General features: G+C 40.1%; 1 protein-coding gene across 1 annotated transcript in view; it reads right to left on the reverse strand.

Annotated features, from left to right (window-relative positions):
* The window catches only part of Enpep (glutamyl aminopeptidase), a 76,659-nt gene extending 59,970 nt beyond the window's left edge, over positions 1-16,689 (reverse strand). Inside the window, exons 1-2 of the mRNA XM_090356681.1 lie at positions 15,930-16,689; positions 2,072-2,213 (exon numbers count right to left, since the gene is read on the reverse strand). Coding sequence (XP_090212807.1) covers positions 2,072-2,213; positions 15,930-16,570 — 783 coding nt within the window. The 5' untranslated portion in view covers positions 16,571-16,689. The remainder of the gene's footprint in view (positions 1-2,071; positions 2,214-15,929) is intronic.
* Between the last annotated feature and the right edge of the window lie 522 nt (positions 16,690-17,211).

Genomic DNA, 17,211 nt, shown 5'->3' on the forward strand with positions numbered 1-17,211 from the left:
ATTCAACTAACCAGCAAAATAGCCAGGAGCAGAATTGTGGTTCAAGTGGTGGAGTGGCACCCTTGAGTAATATAGCTGAAAGAAAACATGAGACTCTGAGTTCAAGCCCCACTCACTGTTGCCACACACCAAAAGGGAGATCAGGTATTGAATTTGCCAAAGACTCAAGGGTATGGTAGTTACCCAAATACATTTCACTTTGCACCATTATAAAGATGAAAAATTCTATGCAACAACCAAAGAAATCTACTTTATTTTCAGTATTGTAATAGATTGAATTATATACTGTGTCAGAGTATTCAGGGAGCAATACAATTGTGACTTTCTGTATTAGCCACAGGAGCCATAATATCTTAGGGTACTAGGATATCTTCCTGCGGAACAATATCTTGTGGACAAGAGAACATGAGAAGGTACTTGCTGATTGACTATATTCAGAAGGCAACAGCAGTATCAGGAATTATGAATGTTAGCTTCTCTTTCTCACCTCTAGTTTTCTATACTAAAGATCCAGGGTACAGCTATGAACATCAATGTTTTACCATAAACAGAGAGTAGAATTGCATTGCTGGATAATTCTCACTCCATCTGGGGCCTGTGTGTCTACTAGATCTGTGGGCTTGAGGCCCCTGTAATGTTTCAACTATGAGCACTGACTTGCAGGCATTGAAACCCTATCTGAATATAATTGAATATAATCCTTTGGGGATTAGGTAGGTAGAGGACAAATCCATCCAGGAAAATATCTGATCACTTAATACATCAACCATTTAAATCATGCCATTTAATTAGTGACATAATCCATTGTGGAGATGAGGAACGGAAACAGAGGAAAAAGTCTTAATAATTATGCAGGCAGAAATTATTATAGACTGTTAGTTATTAAACATTTGGCGAAAAACCTTCTGCTTATCAGAATATCTCTGGTAATGGCAATCTCTGAAATTGACTTCTATAATCCACTCCTTCAATAATGATGATGATGATGATGATGATGATGATGATGATGATGATGATGATGATTTATTCCTCCATCATGGCTTGAACTCAGGACCCAGTTACTCTCCTTTAGTTTCTTCACTCAAGGCTAGTACTCTACTAGTTCAGCCATTTTCAGCTTTTTAGTAGTTAATTCGAGAGAAGAGTCTCAAGAACTTTCTTGCTTCAGCTGGCTTTGAACCATGAACCTCAGATCTCAGTCTCCTAAGTAGTTAGGATGATTGAACTAAGCCATAGTGTGACTGGCCTCAGGAATGATTCCTTAGAGAAATATCATCTGGTTTACAAACTGGGGTTATGTTCAACTAGAAAGTAAAGTACTGAGTAGGTTCTGGAAGCCCTAAACTGAGCTCCTGTCTGTTGCTTATTTGTCATGATTAGGGAATTTGGGTTAGTTAAACTGGACTCTAGCTGGGAGTTTGGCTTAGTGGTAAATGCACGAAGACCTGGGTTCGATTCCTCGGTACTACACACATAGAAAAAAGCTGAAAGTGATACTGAGGCTCAAGTGGTAGAGTGCTAGCCTTGAGAAAGTCCAAGGACAGTGCTCAGGCCCTGAGCCCAAGCCTAGAACTGGCAAAAAAAGGTGGGGGGGAGTTTGGCCTAGTGGTAGAGTGCTTGCCTAGGATGCATGAAGACCCAGGTTCAATTTCTTGGTACCACATACACAGGAAAAAAGCTGGAATTGGTGCTGAGGCTCAAGTGGTTGAGCTCTAGTCTTGAGAAAGTCCAAGGACAGTGCTCAGGCCCTGAGCTCAAGCCCAGGACTGGCAAAAAAAAAAAAAAAAAAAAAAAACTGGACTCTAATAGATGGATGTTTATTGTGTTTCTCTTTTGTTTAAGAACTGAAAATTATCATAACACCAGACTGTGATATCTAAAGTAAAAGACTCAAGGGAAAAGAGAGAGACCAAAAAATGCTAAAAACATGTTTTTCATCTTCTAAGTCAATAATTAGTGAATTTTTTAAAAAAATAATTCACTGGATTCTCTTCCATAGCAAATCAGACAATTCTATTTGTATTCAAATGTAAATCATTTGTATCCAAAACACAACTTAAATAATACCCACCTCTACTGGCATATTTGAGAGGGCCCAATATTCATTGGCATGGATGATAGATATTGTGTAGGTGGCCTTTTTGTTGGGCTCATCAAAACAAGGGAAGGATTTCCTGGCATCTGTTGGTTCGTGATCAGTGGCTGCTATGCTCCTAGAAAACAAGACACCAACATGGTCTCTATTGTTTCTTTCCACAGCCCCTAAATCCATGCCTACAGAAAAAGAGTAAACTATGCAATGATCTCTATCATCTCTTAATATGAATTACCATCTAGGAAACTGTCCGGTAACAAACTCTTACCTGGAGGTTTTAAGTTAACAACCAATAAATGAAAATCCTTCCAACATTTTGATCCCCAATTTTAGATAGTTTGATACCACAACTAAAAATCTGTTAGAAGAGCAAGAATAAATCCAATGATAGGAGATGGTTCCAGGGCAGGGAGTGTGACTGGTGGTGGCATGCACAAAACCCTGCGTTCAATTCCCCAGTACCACATACACAGAACAAGCCAGAAGTAGTGCTGTGGCTCAAGTAGTAGAGTGCTGGCTTTGAGAAAGCCCAAGGACAGTGCCAGGCCCTGAGTTCAAGCACCAGGACTGGCAAAGAGAGGGAGGGGGTCCCTTCACCCAAAGCCACTGAGCTACTGAGCTACAAGGAGATAAAACAGAGTCAGAGGGAAAGACATTTGTCTATCACCCTAAGAGCAGTGAGCAGGTGTGTTCCATCCCAGCACAGGGGAGGCGCTTCCAGAATCTCCAATTCTACCTTCATAGCACCTTCTTTCATATTTATGTTACACACACTTTATTTTCCATCACAGCCAGTGCTGAGAAATTCCGCAGGTGAATGGAACTTTTAAACCCAATTTGGGAGACTGGGAAAAACAGATAGCTTAGCAGTAAAGCACATGCTTAGCATGCCCAAAGCCCTGGGTTCAATTCTCAGCATCAAAAATATTAATTGTGTGTGTGTGTGTGTGTGTGTGTGTGTGTGTGTGTGTGTGTGTGTGTGTAGGTATTGGGATTTGAACTCAGAGGGATTCATTCTCTTGCTTAATCAAGGCTGTCAATCCACCTCCTGAGCTACACCTCTACCTCCTGCCAAAAAAAAACCTTATGCTTGATTTTAAAAGTTTACTTCTAAAAGGAGGCAATAGTTTTCTTTGTATGGCTGTTATTAGACATACCTAAATTCCCTAAAATGCCAATGTGTGTTATTGCCAGAATGCCAAAATGAATATTATACTACTTTCTCTAAATAATTTCTCTAAATAATCCACTTATACCTTTTTCTTTTTGCACTCTCTCACACCTCCAGTGCAATGTTTTGCTGGTTAATTGGAGATAACAAGTCCTGAGATTTTTTTTCTGCCTAGGCTGGCTTTGAACCTGGGACCTCAGATCTCAGCCTTCTGAGTATTAGGATCACAGACACAAGCCACCTGCACTTAGAAACACATGCTTTTTACCTATCACCATATAAAAACAAAAGAATTGTATTTTATGTTTGCTCAACAGAAAGCTTAGCAGTGGGAAAAGTATAATAGAAATGAAAAGTAGAGAAATGTTGATTTATGTTCATTAATAGTTTATGTAAGTAAAATAGTTTACCCTTCATAATTCTCAGGGAGTATTTAAATATACTAAGCTAAAATACCAGATTGTCCCTTAACTCCACAAATACTAGTGTCACATCTCTCTGATATATGTGTGTTCACACATGTTCTATCTCTCTTTCTCTATCTCTCACACACACCTCACACACACACACACACACACACACAAATACACATACACACATATACATTTGCAGACATTGTTCTAGATGCTGAGGATGAAAGTAAGATGGTGTAATGTGGAGATGATAGGCAGTAATCACACAAGAAATAAATTATGAGAGCTATGAAGGATATAAAATAGTCAAGGGTCAGAGGGAAAGGAAGGCACATCTTCAGGTGGTCAGAGGTGAGTCCTTAGAATAAATGATGTGGTGCTGGTTTATATAATGACAAGTAGCCAGACAGGTGAAGATGAAGGAAAACAGGTTGTACCAAGAGAATGGCCAATACAAATTCCCTCAGGTGGTAGAACTCTCAGAGGCAGAGGGGAACTGTTGGGTGTGGATAAAGCCCAGCAAACCAAGGTCTGAGTTCAAGCACAAGCTGATCCAGTTTTGCAAAGGCCCTGAGGAGAGTCTGTGTTTAATTTTGCCTCAAGGATTTATTACATCCATTAATTTATCTCAAAATATATAGCACAGCACAGTAAAGCATCATTCAGAGTATTTATAATATTTTAACATTTCTTCCAGAAAAATCCTTCTAAAAATAACTTGTTAAGAATTTGGCAAAGAAAAGAACCTATATTTTTAAAAATTAATAATAATACTAGAAAATTTCTGGTGGTTGTTGGAAGGGTATGGACTAAAAGAGGGAATGTTCTTAGGTAGCGTGGAAGTTCTGTCCTCTTTTGGAGATGGGCAATGAAGATGTATACGTTTGTAAAAGTTCACTTACCTGTACCCATTAGACTTGGGGATAGATAGAAAGATAGATAGATAGACAGATAGATAAATGTATATATGTATATATTAAATCTATCTATATATGTGTGTGCATATATATACACTTTATTTAAAATAGTGAAACTGTCTAATAAGTAGAGGGCTTTTGAAGAGGTGGTATGTGTAATTCGTAAAGAATTATTTAGTACAGATGTGGGCATGTGAATATAGAAAGGCACTGATTTCCTATCTCTGTCTGCTAAGCAAGATTTAGAAGCAATGACAAATGGGCAGTAAACTCTTAGTTCCCAGATGATTTCTAAATACCATTTTCCAGTCCAAGGAACCAGGCATGATGTTAATGCAATACATAATTGCAGGCTGGATATCTGACTGGGGCTAATTGATGAAATTTGCTTATGGAATACATGATTGTATTCATGTTAAAATTTCTGATTTAAAAAAAGACTTACACTGACTGTGCTAGAAGTATTCTTAAGAAAAAAAATTCTGGTATTAAGAAGTAAAAGGAAACAAATGTTTCATTATATTCATCTATTCCATAAGGAAGAAAGAGGCAGATGGGGAAGAGAAGGGAAGAGAAGAGAGGGAGAGAGTAAAAAGGAAGAGCAAAATAGGAGTAATTGGTCCATCTGGGAAAAAGATTTCTATAGGTCTCATATACTATTCTTGTAACTTTTCTGTAAGTGTACAATTATTTCAGCCAAAACAGTCACCCAAGAAAAGCTCCAGTCACTAATTTCTTCTGATGGACAGAGGAAAAGAGTATGAACACAGTCATAATCGTGAAGGTGCTTATAGTAAAATGGGTAGGATTGGAACAGATAGCAAGAATAATGGAAATAATAATGGAAAGGGTGGCATGGCTCAAGACACCTTAGACTCATAAACCGGCATATTGAATTGAAACCTTGTTTATAACAAAAGATAATCTGCACAGAAAAGATATTTCTTCTGTAAAAGAATAATTGATTCATTCCATGGATGTTAACTGTTCAGTTAGTTGGAATTTCTAACACCTTGCAGATCAGACTCTTAAAAATTTATACTTTTCTCAGTTATTAAGGTTTTATAATAAGATCCAACCAACCACAGATTTACTCAGCCATTTTTTTATAGTGAATTCTGGCTTCTGAAGTTTAGCTGCCCCCTACACACACACAGGGAGCAGAGGGAAAGGAAAAATCACTCTCCTACAAGAATCTGTCAGTTTAGTCATCCCACCACATGTCAGATATAAATCAGCTAACTGATTCGGGAATGTGTGAGACTATAGGGGGAATTTATACCCCAAAATGAAGGATTACACTCATTTGATTAATGGAATGGAGGTGAAGAGCAAAGTTAGAGAGGAGACAGCCTTCCTGTGGGGATGAGAGTGGATTTAGATTTCTTAAGGAATGGCCCTGGTAGGGTTTACGAGGACTCTATTTCATTCTTTCTACGTGCTTTTAAGTATACACTCCTAAAACTTCCGGATAGGAAAAATAATGAATTCTGTTGATGTCTTCTTTCCTTTTCTTTTTGTCTTTTGTTTTGTTTGGTTTTTGTTTTTGTTTTGTGGATTGTGGGGCTTGAACTAGGCCTGGGCACTATCCCTGAGCTCTTCAGCTCTAACCCTAGAGCCAAACCCATCTTCCCATTTTCTAGAGGTTAATTGGAAATAAGAGTCTCAGATCCTTTTGTGCCTGGGCTGGCTTTGAACCTTGATCTTCAGAGTTGCTAGGACTACAGGTGTGAGTTACCACGCCCAGCTCTATTGATGTTTTCATAAATAAATACAATAAAATAAAAGGTTCTGCCAATTGTAGGCACAATTTGCTCTCCTAAATTAGATAATCTCTGAGTTTTGCCTGTCAATGGTAATGAAGACTATTGAAGATGTGCCTGTGTGGAGATGTGCCCATCTCTACGATCCTCTCAGCAGCTCATTGTAGGGACAGTGACATTTCTCCACCAGTGCTTGCTATGTAATTTAGAGAACAATCTCTCTTCTAAGCATTGAAATTGCTTAGATTCTAGTTGTACTTTAGCTGTAATGATGATCTTGAGCAGAATGGCACACAACCTTCTGATTTGTAATGTCCTCAGACTGGAAAACTTAGTTATCAAGGCATGTCTGGCTTCTTCTCAATGAAGGGGAAACTCACATGTAGTATATTGGAAATTTCTTTGAAATTTCTAGCATGCAGTTAGGACCTATTTACCTCATGTAAATATAGAAGGCTAAACATAATTCCTTGCATCGTTATTGTTGCTGCTTTTAATCTCATTATGATATTCCTACTTCCTCAACTTCAGGAACACAGGGATTATTGGAAGGAAGGTGGTACCATCATGCCAGGCTCTAACAGATGTAGCACTTTAAATTTCATTCCTCTGCCTAGATTATGCGCTGGAACAATTTTGCTTTGTGTATACAGATTATAGGACATTGTATTGTTTACTTTTCTCACCAGTCACAAATCATCAACAGAAATAACTTAAAGAAAGGTTTATTTGGACTGGGGTTTCAGAGATTGTAGTCCATTGTCCTTGGTTCTGTTGATTCCAGGCTAGAATTTCTCTACCTAGAGATGCAAAATGTCTTAGTGGTGGAAGCTTGTGGAGGAGAAGCACATTATCTCATGGTGGACAGGAAACATACTCACAGAGACAAAAGGACCACGAACTAGATCAAGCCTTCAAAAGCATCCTCAAATGACTGAATCCCAGCTAAACCCCACCTCTTGAGTTTTCCATACTTTCTAAAACAGCGCCACCAGATGGAGGCCAAGAGTTCAACACATGATCCAGTGGAATATTTCATATTCTAACGATAAGAGCAATGTGTGTGCATGTGTGTGTGTGTGTGTGTCTGTGTGTGTGTCTGTCTGTCTGTCCTGGGGCTTGAGCTCAGGACTTGGGCTCTGTCCCTGACCTTTTTTTTTTTTTTTTTCTCAAGGCCAGCTCTCTTCTATTGAGCTATGACTCCACTTGCAGCTTTTTGCTAGATAACTGAAGATAGGACTCTCACAGACATTTCTTGACCAGGCTGGCTTCGAACCACAATCCTCAGATCTTGGCATCCTGAGTAGCTAGAATTACAGATGTGAGCCATTGCCCATAAATGTAAATATTTTTAAAGCTAGTAAGCTGTTACTTTTCTCATGGACTAGTGAAGAATTCAAAAGCTGCTGTTGATTTATGCCAAATTGCATACATGATTACTAGGTTTTTCTAAATATTATGTAAATTTGAAAATGCAGTAATGTGACAGCAAGTTAAAGCAATGTGGTATCATAATTTCCCAGGAGAACATTTCTTCAATGATTAAAATTCTTTTTGAAATCTGATACATTGTGTTGCAAACTGACTAAACAATGACTAAGACACATCACAAAAGGTTCATAAGTGATTCCTTGATATGTCATGATAATTACCTTCACAGGAAAATGGGCTGAGGTAAACAATAAATGTCCCACAATGGAATGCTAACGAATGACCACTGGACCTAACATATGATAAAATTATCTCATGTAGCCTGCTAATTTGCCAGTGGGAAGAACATTCCTCTGATTTCTCAGAGCCTCGGGTCAAAATGACCTGAGAAAAGACAAGGAAGCCCAGTTGACTGAATCAACTTAAAAAAAAATCCTCCCTCCAAATCTGCCTGATTATCTCATAAATCACTTTCCCATTGTAGACTCTTGGGCCAGGTTCAGCAATTTCATAACCTAAGCCAGTAAAATAAACACCAGTGTTTGGGTGAAATCCTTAAACAAAGGGCTTGTCATGCTGGAAAAGCAGCCACAAATGCTAAGTATGTTAGCAGAGCAAATTAAGGGTCCCAGAATTGTGCAGAGGAGGTAAGTCAATGCAAGAAAACCCATTGAGATTACTCAGACCTTAGTGTTTAGAGGTTTGAGTGACCCAGCCAATTGCTTAATTCAATTTCCAGTTACTTGATTTTCTGTTCAGAAGATAGTTAAGGTCAAGTAATTTAAAAAAAATCATATTCTTTGCTTCCAAAATAAAGGAAACTACTAAAACCTTTGGCAACAAGTCAACGGGACTTTCTCCAAAATTATAATCTTACTCTTGATTGATCATCTATTCTAGTAACTTGACAGGCCAAGCTGAGAATGTAGTATGTGCTGACTACAAATAAAATGTCAAGATTATACACAATTTCGTTGGCTAAAGTGTAGTTTCTATAAGACTGAAACTCCACAGAATAAACCTTTGAACAATCAACAGACAGTTTTAAGAAAATGAATGCTAGAAGGTTGAAAGATTGGCGGAGGGGGTTGTGGGAGGGGATTAATGAATGAAAAAAGGAACTGGGGCAAATATAGCCATAATACTCAATGTCCACTTGTGACAAAAGAAATGAGGAGTGTGAAATGAGTCTAGGGGGAGGGAACAGACAAAATGGGGGAGAATCATGGGATTACTGAACACTTAGATGAACATGCTAAATTGTAACCCAATGGTACAACGTTCTGAAGTTTAGATAATTTAAAAAATCCCAATGCCTGAGCATAGACATTCATGCTAAGGAGAATCTCTCTCTCTCTCTCTCTCTGTCTCACACACACACACACACACACACACACACACACACACACACACAATCATCTCATTGATTTTTCCACTCACCTCCTCACAAAATTTAATCATTTGCTCCAGTCTTAGTCAAACACCTATGATTTATCTCTTCTTAGGTGTCTGACAAAGCCTTCAAGCGGTCTACTATGGAATCTATAGCCTTTCCCTCCAAATTAGCACTTACTTTTCTATTTTCACTATCAATCCAAGATGAGGCCTATCATTCAGATCAGCTAGGTGGAGTTTCCTAGGCCCATAACTTTAGTCCCTCCCCACTGTCAATCATTCTGTCGACACACTTTTCTCCATGGGTCATCTTCTCTCCACGTGTCATCTTCTCTTCTTCTTGAAATCACTGTGCTTTCTGGTTGATTCCCATGTCTTCCCTGGATCATCAAAGTATCTCCTTTATAGTTAGCTGTTGATTAACTTCTTTTCTTCTCCATCTACATCTAGAGTCACTGGTTGATTCTTCTAGCTTATCATTGCTATCCTCTCTCTCTTCTACCCTATGAATTGCTCCATATCTCTGCCTAGCCTCTTCATATAACCTTCATTTTTTCCTATAATTAATGTTCTTGTCCTATTATGATTATCTGGATCTTTTCTGCTTGCTTTTACCTTTGCACTAGCTTCTGTCTATTGAAATCTCATCATAATAATGTCAAAATTCAATTTAAACCTTGCCAGTGTTGCGAAGAGCATCCAAAAAAAATCCAAATTAGAGGTATCTTGTTCTTTTTAAATTCTTGTACTTCCTGTCCATTCCAATAATTCTTGGTCCCAAAAGCATGCATTCCAACACCAAAAAAAGACGTGACAAATTTTTCCCTTCCAAAGGGATGGGAAGAGGGAATAAAGGGTAATTTTCCACTATGACAAAGCGAAAATAGGGTAATGGTGTTGGTGAAAGCTGATGTACTACTTATGGAATAGGGGTCTTAAAAATGCACTATGTCCTAGCATGGACAAAGTATATGGGACTAAGAAAGCCTATGTGAGAATGTTTGCCTATATTCCTTTAATCATATTTGAGTGCTTACATAGCTCTTCTCAGGAACATTGTTAGAAGCTTCTAGAGTCACAGATAGTAAACTGCACACTGTATTAGCCCCCATACAAGCCCTCTTTCTCATTCTACCAGTTCTGGGCTTGAACTCAGGTCCTGGGCACTGTCCCTGAGCTTTGTTGCTCAAGGCTAGCCTTCTACTATTTGAGTCACACTTCACTTAGAGCTTTTTTGGTGATTAGAGATAAGAGTTTCACACATTTTCCTGGCTAGGCTGGCTTTGAACCTCCATCCTCAGATCCCAGCCTATTGAGCCACTGGCATCCAGCAGTCCAGATCTACTAATATCTCTGGGAAATTGTATGTGACAATAACATTGTGAAGAAGTGGCTACTTGAGAGAAAATATGCACTTTGGAGATATGGAGGGAGATTTGGGGGGAAGGGGAAGAAAGAGTAGGAGAAAGACTACGGGATGAGGGACATATCTGAAAGGTCACAATTCTTGTGAACTGTTAACTTTTCTTTCTCAGACACTCATACACTTGTGACTAAGAAGGAATGTGTTAGAAAGGGGAAGTGATTCAAGATGTCTCAAGATCTCTCCTCGATGAACCTGCCCCCGGCATGATCACTTATTACTGCTAAGAAATTAAACTGGATCCACTTCCTTTTTCCATTCTTTCTTTAACTCTCAGTCCTGAGGAAAAGAGCCCCGGATTTGTTGTTTCTCCTTTTGTGAAATTTAATCTGACTGGTTTGGTTGCGAAAATACAGGGAATGTTGGTTATACTACTAAATGTAGCCATGTTTCTTTCACATTGATAACTCAAACGACCTAACACTCAGCTCCCAAATTAAATTCTGTATTGGGGCAGAAAGGTCAGAAAATAAACATTTTGGATGTTAAACTAGTGAGACACCTGCACTTTTATGATCATCAATGGCAGCACTATTTACAATAACCAAAAAACAAAGTGAAGCAAAATTAAAATGCACCTGATTGTGTATCATCTGATGAAGAAACTGGGGCATACCTATACAATACTATTCAGCCAACTGAAGGATAAAAGTCTTGTTTATCTGTACCAATCTCAACGGAAGTGGAGTGGAGATTGTCGCTATGCTAAGGCATGAGAAACACTGTCATATACTGTATGAGCTCACTGATATGGAATCTGAAAAAGTTGGTTTCGGAGAAGTTGAGAGTGGAAGAGTAGTTATTAGAGTGGAGTGGGAAGGAAGGAAGAAAGGATGAGGAAAGTTTTGTCTGTGAGACCAAAGTTACAGTTAGATAAGAGCAAGATCTGGTATCCTATTGCACAATAAGGTGATTACATAGACTGTAGATTTCAAAAAAATCTGGAAAAGACTTTGAATGTCATCCCCACAAAGTTCAAAGATATAGATACACTCTGACGTGAATGTGACACAGTGTATACATATATCACAATATTGCACAGAGCTGGGGATGTAGTTTAATAGTAGAATATTTACTCAGCATGCATGAAGCCCTGGGTTTGATTCTTCAGTACCATATTAAACAGAAAACCAGAAGTGGCTCTGTGCCTAAAATGGTAGAGTGTTAGTCTTGAACCAAAGAAGCTCAGGGACACTACCAACGCCCCTGAGTTCAAGCCCCATGACTGGCCAAACAAACAACAGCAAAAAAAAAAAGATGCCCCATGAATCTGCACCATTTAATCTGTCAAATAACTAAGAACATGTATTTGGAATCTGAACTTACAAATGTGTGTTAGTATGTTAACATTTAGAACTGTCAGGGACATCAAATATACTGAAACTCACAGTAGGGCTATCCTGTGACCTCACCATGGCAGCCTTTTCTAGATTGGGTGGATGAGACCCCCCTTACCCACCCCTCCCCCAGACTGCATTGTCAAAAGGCTAATTATAGTATTAGATGAAAAAAACCATAATACACTTTTCTCATGTGCTTGAAATATTTCATAAGAAAAACAAGTATTCCATTTAGCCTAAATGGGGTTGTTGAGAAAATGCTGGACCAGCTCCAAAGCCATGTGTAACACAGTCCTGCAAACATCCTGTGCAATGTGAAAGCTCTGACCCATGGACACTGACCAACTCCAGTAACCAGGCCTGTGTCCACTTCCACTGGAAACCAGTCAACTCAGGATGTCCGGCCCTCACTGACAATGCAGCTGAGTACTGGCTTCCTCTCAGTCTTGCTACCATTTTGTATTTGTCAACCAAAATTTAAGTAAGCTGATTTTTCACAGTAGCAGCTCTCAAATATAAGTATTTCTGGGGATAGAATTAACTGATATAGAAAAGTAACCCAAGAAGTCAGGGTGAGTATCATATATTTGAGTATAGGACATGTCTGAAAGTTACAAATTAGGTAACAGAAGTGTATGAATGGAAATTTGTTCCATAATTCAGGCCTTTCCTGTAGTATGTAAAAATTTTACTTCATTTAATAACTGATTTGTTAAATTTGCCATTGTCTTTACAACCTATGAAATAGTTTAAAAAATTTTGGTGATAAAAAACCATTTGACTCATTTTCACTTCACATTAATGAATTTTCAGAATCCCTCCAAGATGAATGTTCTTCAGAATAGAATGTCTTTTGTTCTCTGAAATTGGCACACAGTATAGAAAAATCACTATGCTGAGGTAGGGCTAACAGAAAAAGTAAATAGAATATGAGAGATATTACTTGAAGGTCAGTATAGAGACACACACACACACACACACACACACACCTTCTTGTATACATATGTATAACACATATTGTACAAACAAATTCACCCAGAGAGAAAATCACAAAGATAAAATACCCAAGCACCCCTTTATATGTATATAAAATAATATACATACTGAAACAAACTCCAAAGATATGGAAACAAAGGACTCTATTTTGCTTTTTTCTTTGCTGATGATTCTGTATTCTTTACCTTATGTACAGTATATTCACATGCGTATCTGTAGGAAGGTGGGGGAGGGCACAGATGGAAAGGAGGGGAAAAGTACAGTAGTAGAGCTCACTGGATATTGATGACAATGAACTATGCAACTCGCAGGTGGAGATGGGAGGGAGGGAGTAGAAGAGAATTGGGGAATTGATGAATGACACTGTAGGAAAGGAAATGTTCATATTACCTGATGCTTATAAATTTAACCCCTGCGCATATCACCTCTATAATAACAGTAAAGTGAATTGATAATATAAAAAAAGAAATTCACCTAGAAATGGCTAACTAGCCACTAAAAAGCCAGAAGTTGAATTGTGGTTCAAGTTGTATCATTCTAGCTTTGAGTAAATAAGAGCTTAATAACAAGACACAGGTTCTGAGTTCAAGTTCCAGGACCCACACACACATAAAAAAACATATGATGCAAAACTGTATTAATTCCATTAGAATTACACAATAACTTACCATATATTCAATGGAAGGGTATCAAAAATGTTTAACAATCAGTGTGATATTGGAAACCTATGGTACACATACTACCTAACACAGCATAATGGCATATTTACGCGTGTCCAAAAATTAAATACATACAAAGGGATTTACCAAACCATTAAGAAAGGCTATCTTTTTTTTTTTGCCAGTCCTGGGCTTGGGCTCAGGGCCTGAGCACTGTCCTTGGACTTTCTCAAGGCTAGAACTCTACTACTTGAGCCTCAGCACCACTTCAGGCTTTTTCTATATATCTGGTACCAAGGAATCGAACCCGGGTCTTCGTGAATGCTAGGCAAGCACTTTAACCACTAGGCCAAATTCCTGGCCAAGAAAGGCTATCTTTGGATGATGAATACATGGATGATTTTCTGAACTATTTTTTATTAATATCATGAATAAATGAAATATTTCAAGTTCTTTGGTATTTTACATATTTGGCCCAGCAATCATATTTTAAGGATAATATTCTAACCCAAGAAAATGAACAAATACACACATATAGATGAACATTTAATTGTGTTCTGGATTCTTTATGGTAAAATACTAGAAGTAACTTACATACCCAATAACAGAGAATTAGAGGATATCACACAGAATTGCGTGTGTGTGTATACATGCATGCACATTCGTGTGTACTCAGTAGTCCTGGGACTTAAATTCAAGGTCTGGGCATTGTCCCTGAACTTTTGGACTCAAGGCTAGAGTTCCACCACTTGAGCCATGGCTTCACTTGTGGATGTTTTGGCGGTTAGTTGGAGATAAAAGTGTCAAGGCTGACTTTGAACCATGATCCACAGATCTCAGCCTCATGAGTAGCCAGGATTACAGACATGAGTCACAAGCACCTCACTATTACACAATTTTTAAAATAAGATTCTTGTAAATAGTTTAAAATGCAAGACATGTTTCTGATCTATCACACTTAAAAGTCACATAGATAAGCAAATCGAGTGCACTAATAATGCTGATTGCTCAGAAAACTATTACCGTGAACATGTTAACTAGGCTTACTACTGGGTTGTGAAATTTTGAGTAAAAATTAGGTTTCCCATAATGTTATTTTAAAATAGAACGGTAGAAATAATAAACTTATTTCATTGCTAGCAACAGTATGATTTAGGATTGATAGATACATGATCCTGCCAGATAGTTTTTATGAATTACTATGAATGTCTGCTCAAATTAGTGTACTGGGCAGTCATGGCGGGCTACTGGAGGATTTTTTTTTACTCTCTGGTTCTTCCTCACAATCACTAAGAGGAATTTTAACCAAGAGGTTTGCTTTGCTCTGCAACATGTTTCAAGCAAGAGAGGAAAAGGATGTGTAACAGGCTGACTGCCAGACTCACATTTCTGACCTGTGACACTAAGCTTTCTTAATCACTGACCTCTTCTTAATCCAAGCAGACAGAGCGCAGAGCAGTTGAAAGTGCAGGGACAGCTCAGGTGGAGAGTAGTTATCTCCCAAGTCAAGGACCATTTCTAAGTCTAAAGCTTTTTGTGAGTTCAGTAAGAGACCTTATGCCTTTACCCCAGTTCTGGTAATAGTCATTGACTCATGTATATGTGAGCTAGCATGATAGATAGATAGATAGATAGATAGATAGATAGATAGATAGATAGATAGATAGATAGATAGATATAGATGAAGCATAAATGAAATATAAATATTAAACCTAAATGTATATGTATGGATATATACACGCTGTAATTAAGTGCAATATATGTGTGTATATGGGTATATATGGCATACATTTATATGCATTTACTTATTTACTCTCCAACACCAACATTTATCCCCATATTGTCACTGATAATATCGTGGGCTCAGGGAAGATTTCCTTAAAGTCTAGTCTTGGCCAGGCACCAATAGTTCACACAACTGGAATCCTAACTACTCAGAAGGCTGAGATCTGAGGATTCCAGTTCAAAGCCGGCTTGGGCAGACAGACAAATCAGAGAGAGTCTTACCTCCAACGACCCACAGAAGGGTGGACAGTTAAAGGAGAGACGGAGGAAGGAAGGAAGGAAGGAAGGAAGGAAGGAAGGAAGGAAGGAAGGAAGGAAGGAAGGAAGGAAGGAAGGAAGGAAGGAAGGAAGGAAGGAAGGAGAAAGGGAAGGGAAGGGAAGGGAAGGGAAGGGAAGGGAAGGGAAGGGAAGAAAGTTTCTTTTTCCCCCTCACCATGAACTTTTCTCGCGGCGCCCTGAGCTCTCCTGCTGAGCTGTGCACAGGACCCCAGGGCAGGCGTGTGTGCAGGTAGATGCGGCTCTCCGGGCCGCCCCCTCTCACCTGGTTTCCCCGTTTTCCGTGTAGGTGGTCCGGTAGAAGCCCACCAGGGATCCATTCAGCCAGCCGGCGAACTCCAGGGTGAGGACGTAGTAGGGGCCGAGGGCGCTCGTGGGCCCCAGCTCCTGCGCCGCCTCCACCACCACGTACTCCTGCTTGGTGTAGAGGAAGCATCTCTGCACGGGCACCTGCTCCCCCGTGGGGCTCCTGAGCTCGGGGAGCCGCGTGATCCGCGTCTCGCGGAGGTGCAGCCACAGGTGCTTGGTGCGATTGCCTAGGCGCACGGAGATGTCCACGCGGCCCGTGTACCTGTCCTCCTCCAACAGCGGCCTCACCTCCAGGTCGTAGTGCTCGGGGTTCACCCAGTCCGGCAGCCTGAAGTTGGTCCAGTCGCCATTGTCATCAAGGCTGGCGGGACAGGCGCCCTGGTCCTGGGGAGGGGGCTCCGGAGGGGAAGGGCTGGCGGTGGGAGGGTGGGGAGATGGAGCCGGGCTGGCGGCGCCCTGGCTGGAGTCACACGATCTGGTTAAGCCCACGGAAAGTCCCACTATCAGTCCCACCGCCACCACCACCGCGCAGATGATGGCCACATGGGTGGCTTTTATGCAGTAACGCTTAGGACTCTCTTCCTCTGCAAAGTTCATTTTTGGTTCCCCAGGCAAATGGGGCACATTAAAAAAAAACCAAATTAATTTAAAAAAGATGTTAAATGTAACTAACCCACGTCAGCAGCAGGCGTCCCCCCTCTCCCTCTCTCTCCCTCTCTCTCCCTCTCTCCCTCTCTCTCTCTCTCTCCTCTATTGGAAGGAATCTCTGCTTTGGCAGCCTGTCTGCTTTTCCCACACCTCGCCCTCTGGCTGCTTTTCTAGTCCGTTCTCCTTCCCACCAGCCACTCAAGGAGAAAGGCTGAGAGGTGGGGGTGGGGAGGGGGCGCTGAGTCTCCAGAAGCAGCGGAGGTGCAGGGCAGCAGCCACTGGGCAGAATGCTGTGCAAGCTCCCCTTTATCAACAACCTACTCCTGTCCCTGCCCTCCCGGCCAGCGAGTTAAACTTCAAACTGGGCTTCCCTTCTCGCTTATCAGCCAATGGGAGGATCCCTCCCTCCCTCCCTCTCTCTCTCTCTCTCTCTCTCTCTCTCTCTCTCTCTCTCTCTCTCTCTCTCTCTCTCTCTCTCTCTCTCTCTCTCTCTCTCTCTCTCTCTCTCTCTCTTCCTCTTCTCTAGCTCTATCCACTCTCTCTCTTCCCTCTCTGTTTTTCTTTCTTCTCTCTTACTCTCTCTCTCCCTC

This window comes from Megascapheus bottae, chromosome 23 (genome assembly GCF_031878675.1).
Source record: "Megascapheus bottae isolate mThoBot1 chromosome 23, mThoBot2.hap1, whole genome shotgun sequence".
NCBI classification, from domain to species: Eukaryota; Metazoa; Chordata; class Mammalia; order Rodentia; family Geomyidae; genus Megascapheus; species Megascapheus bottae.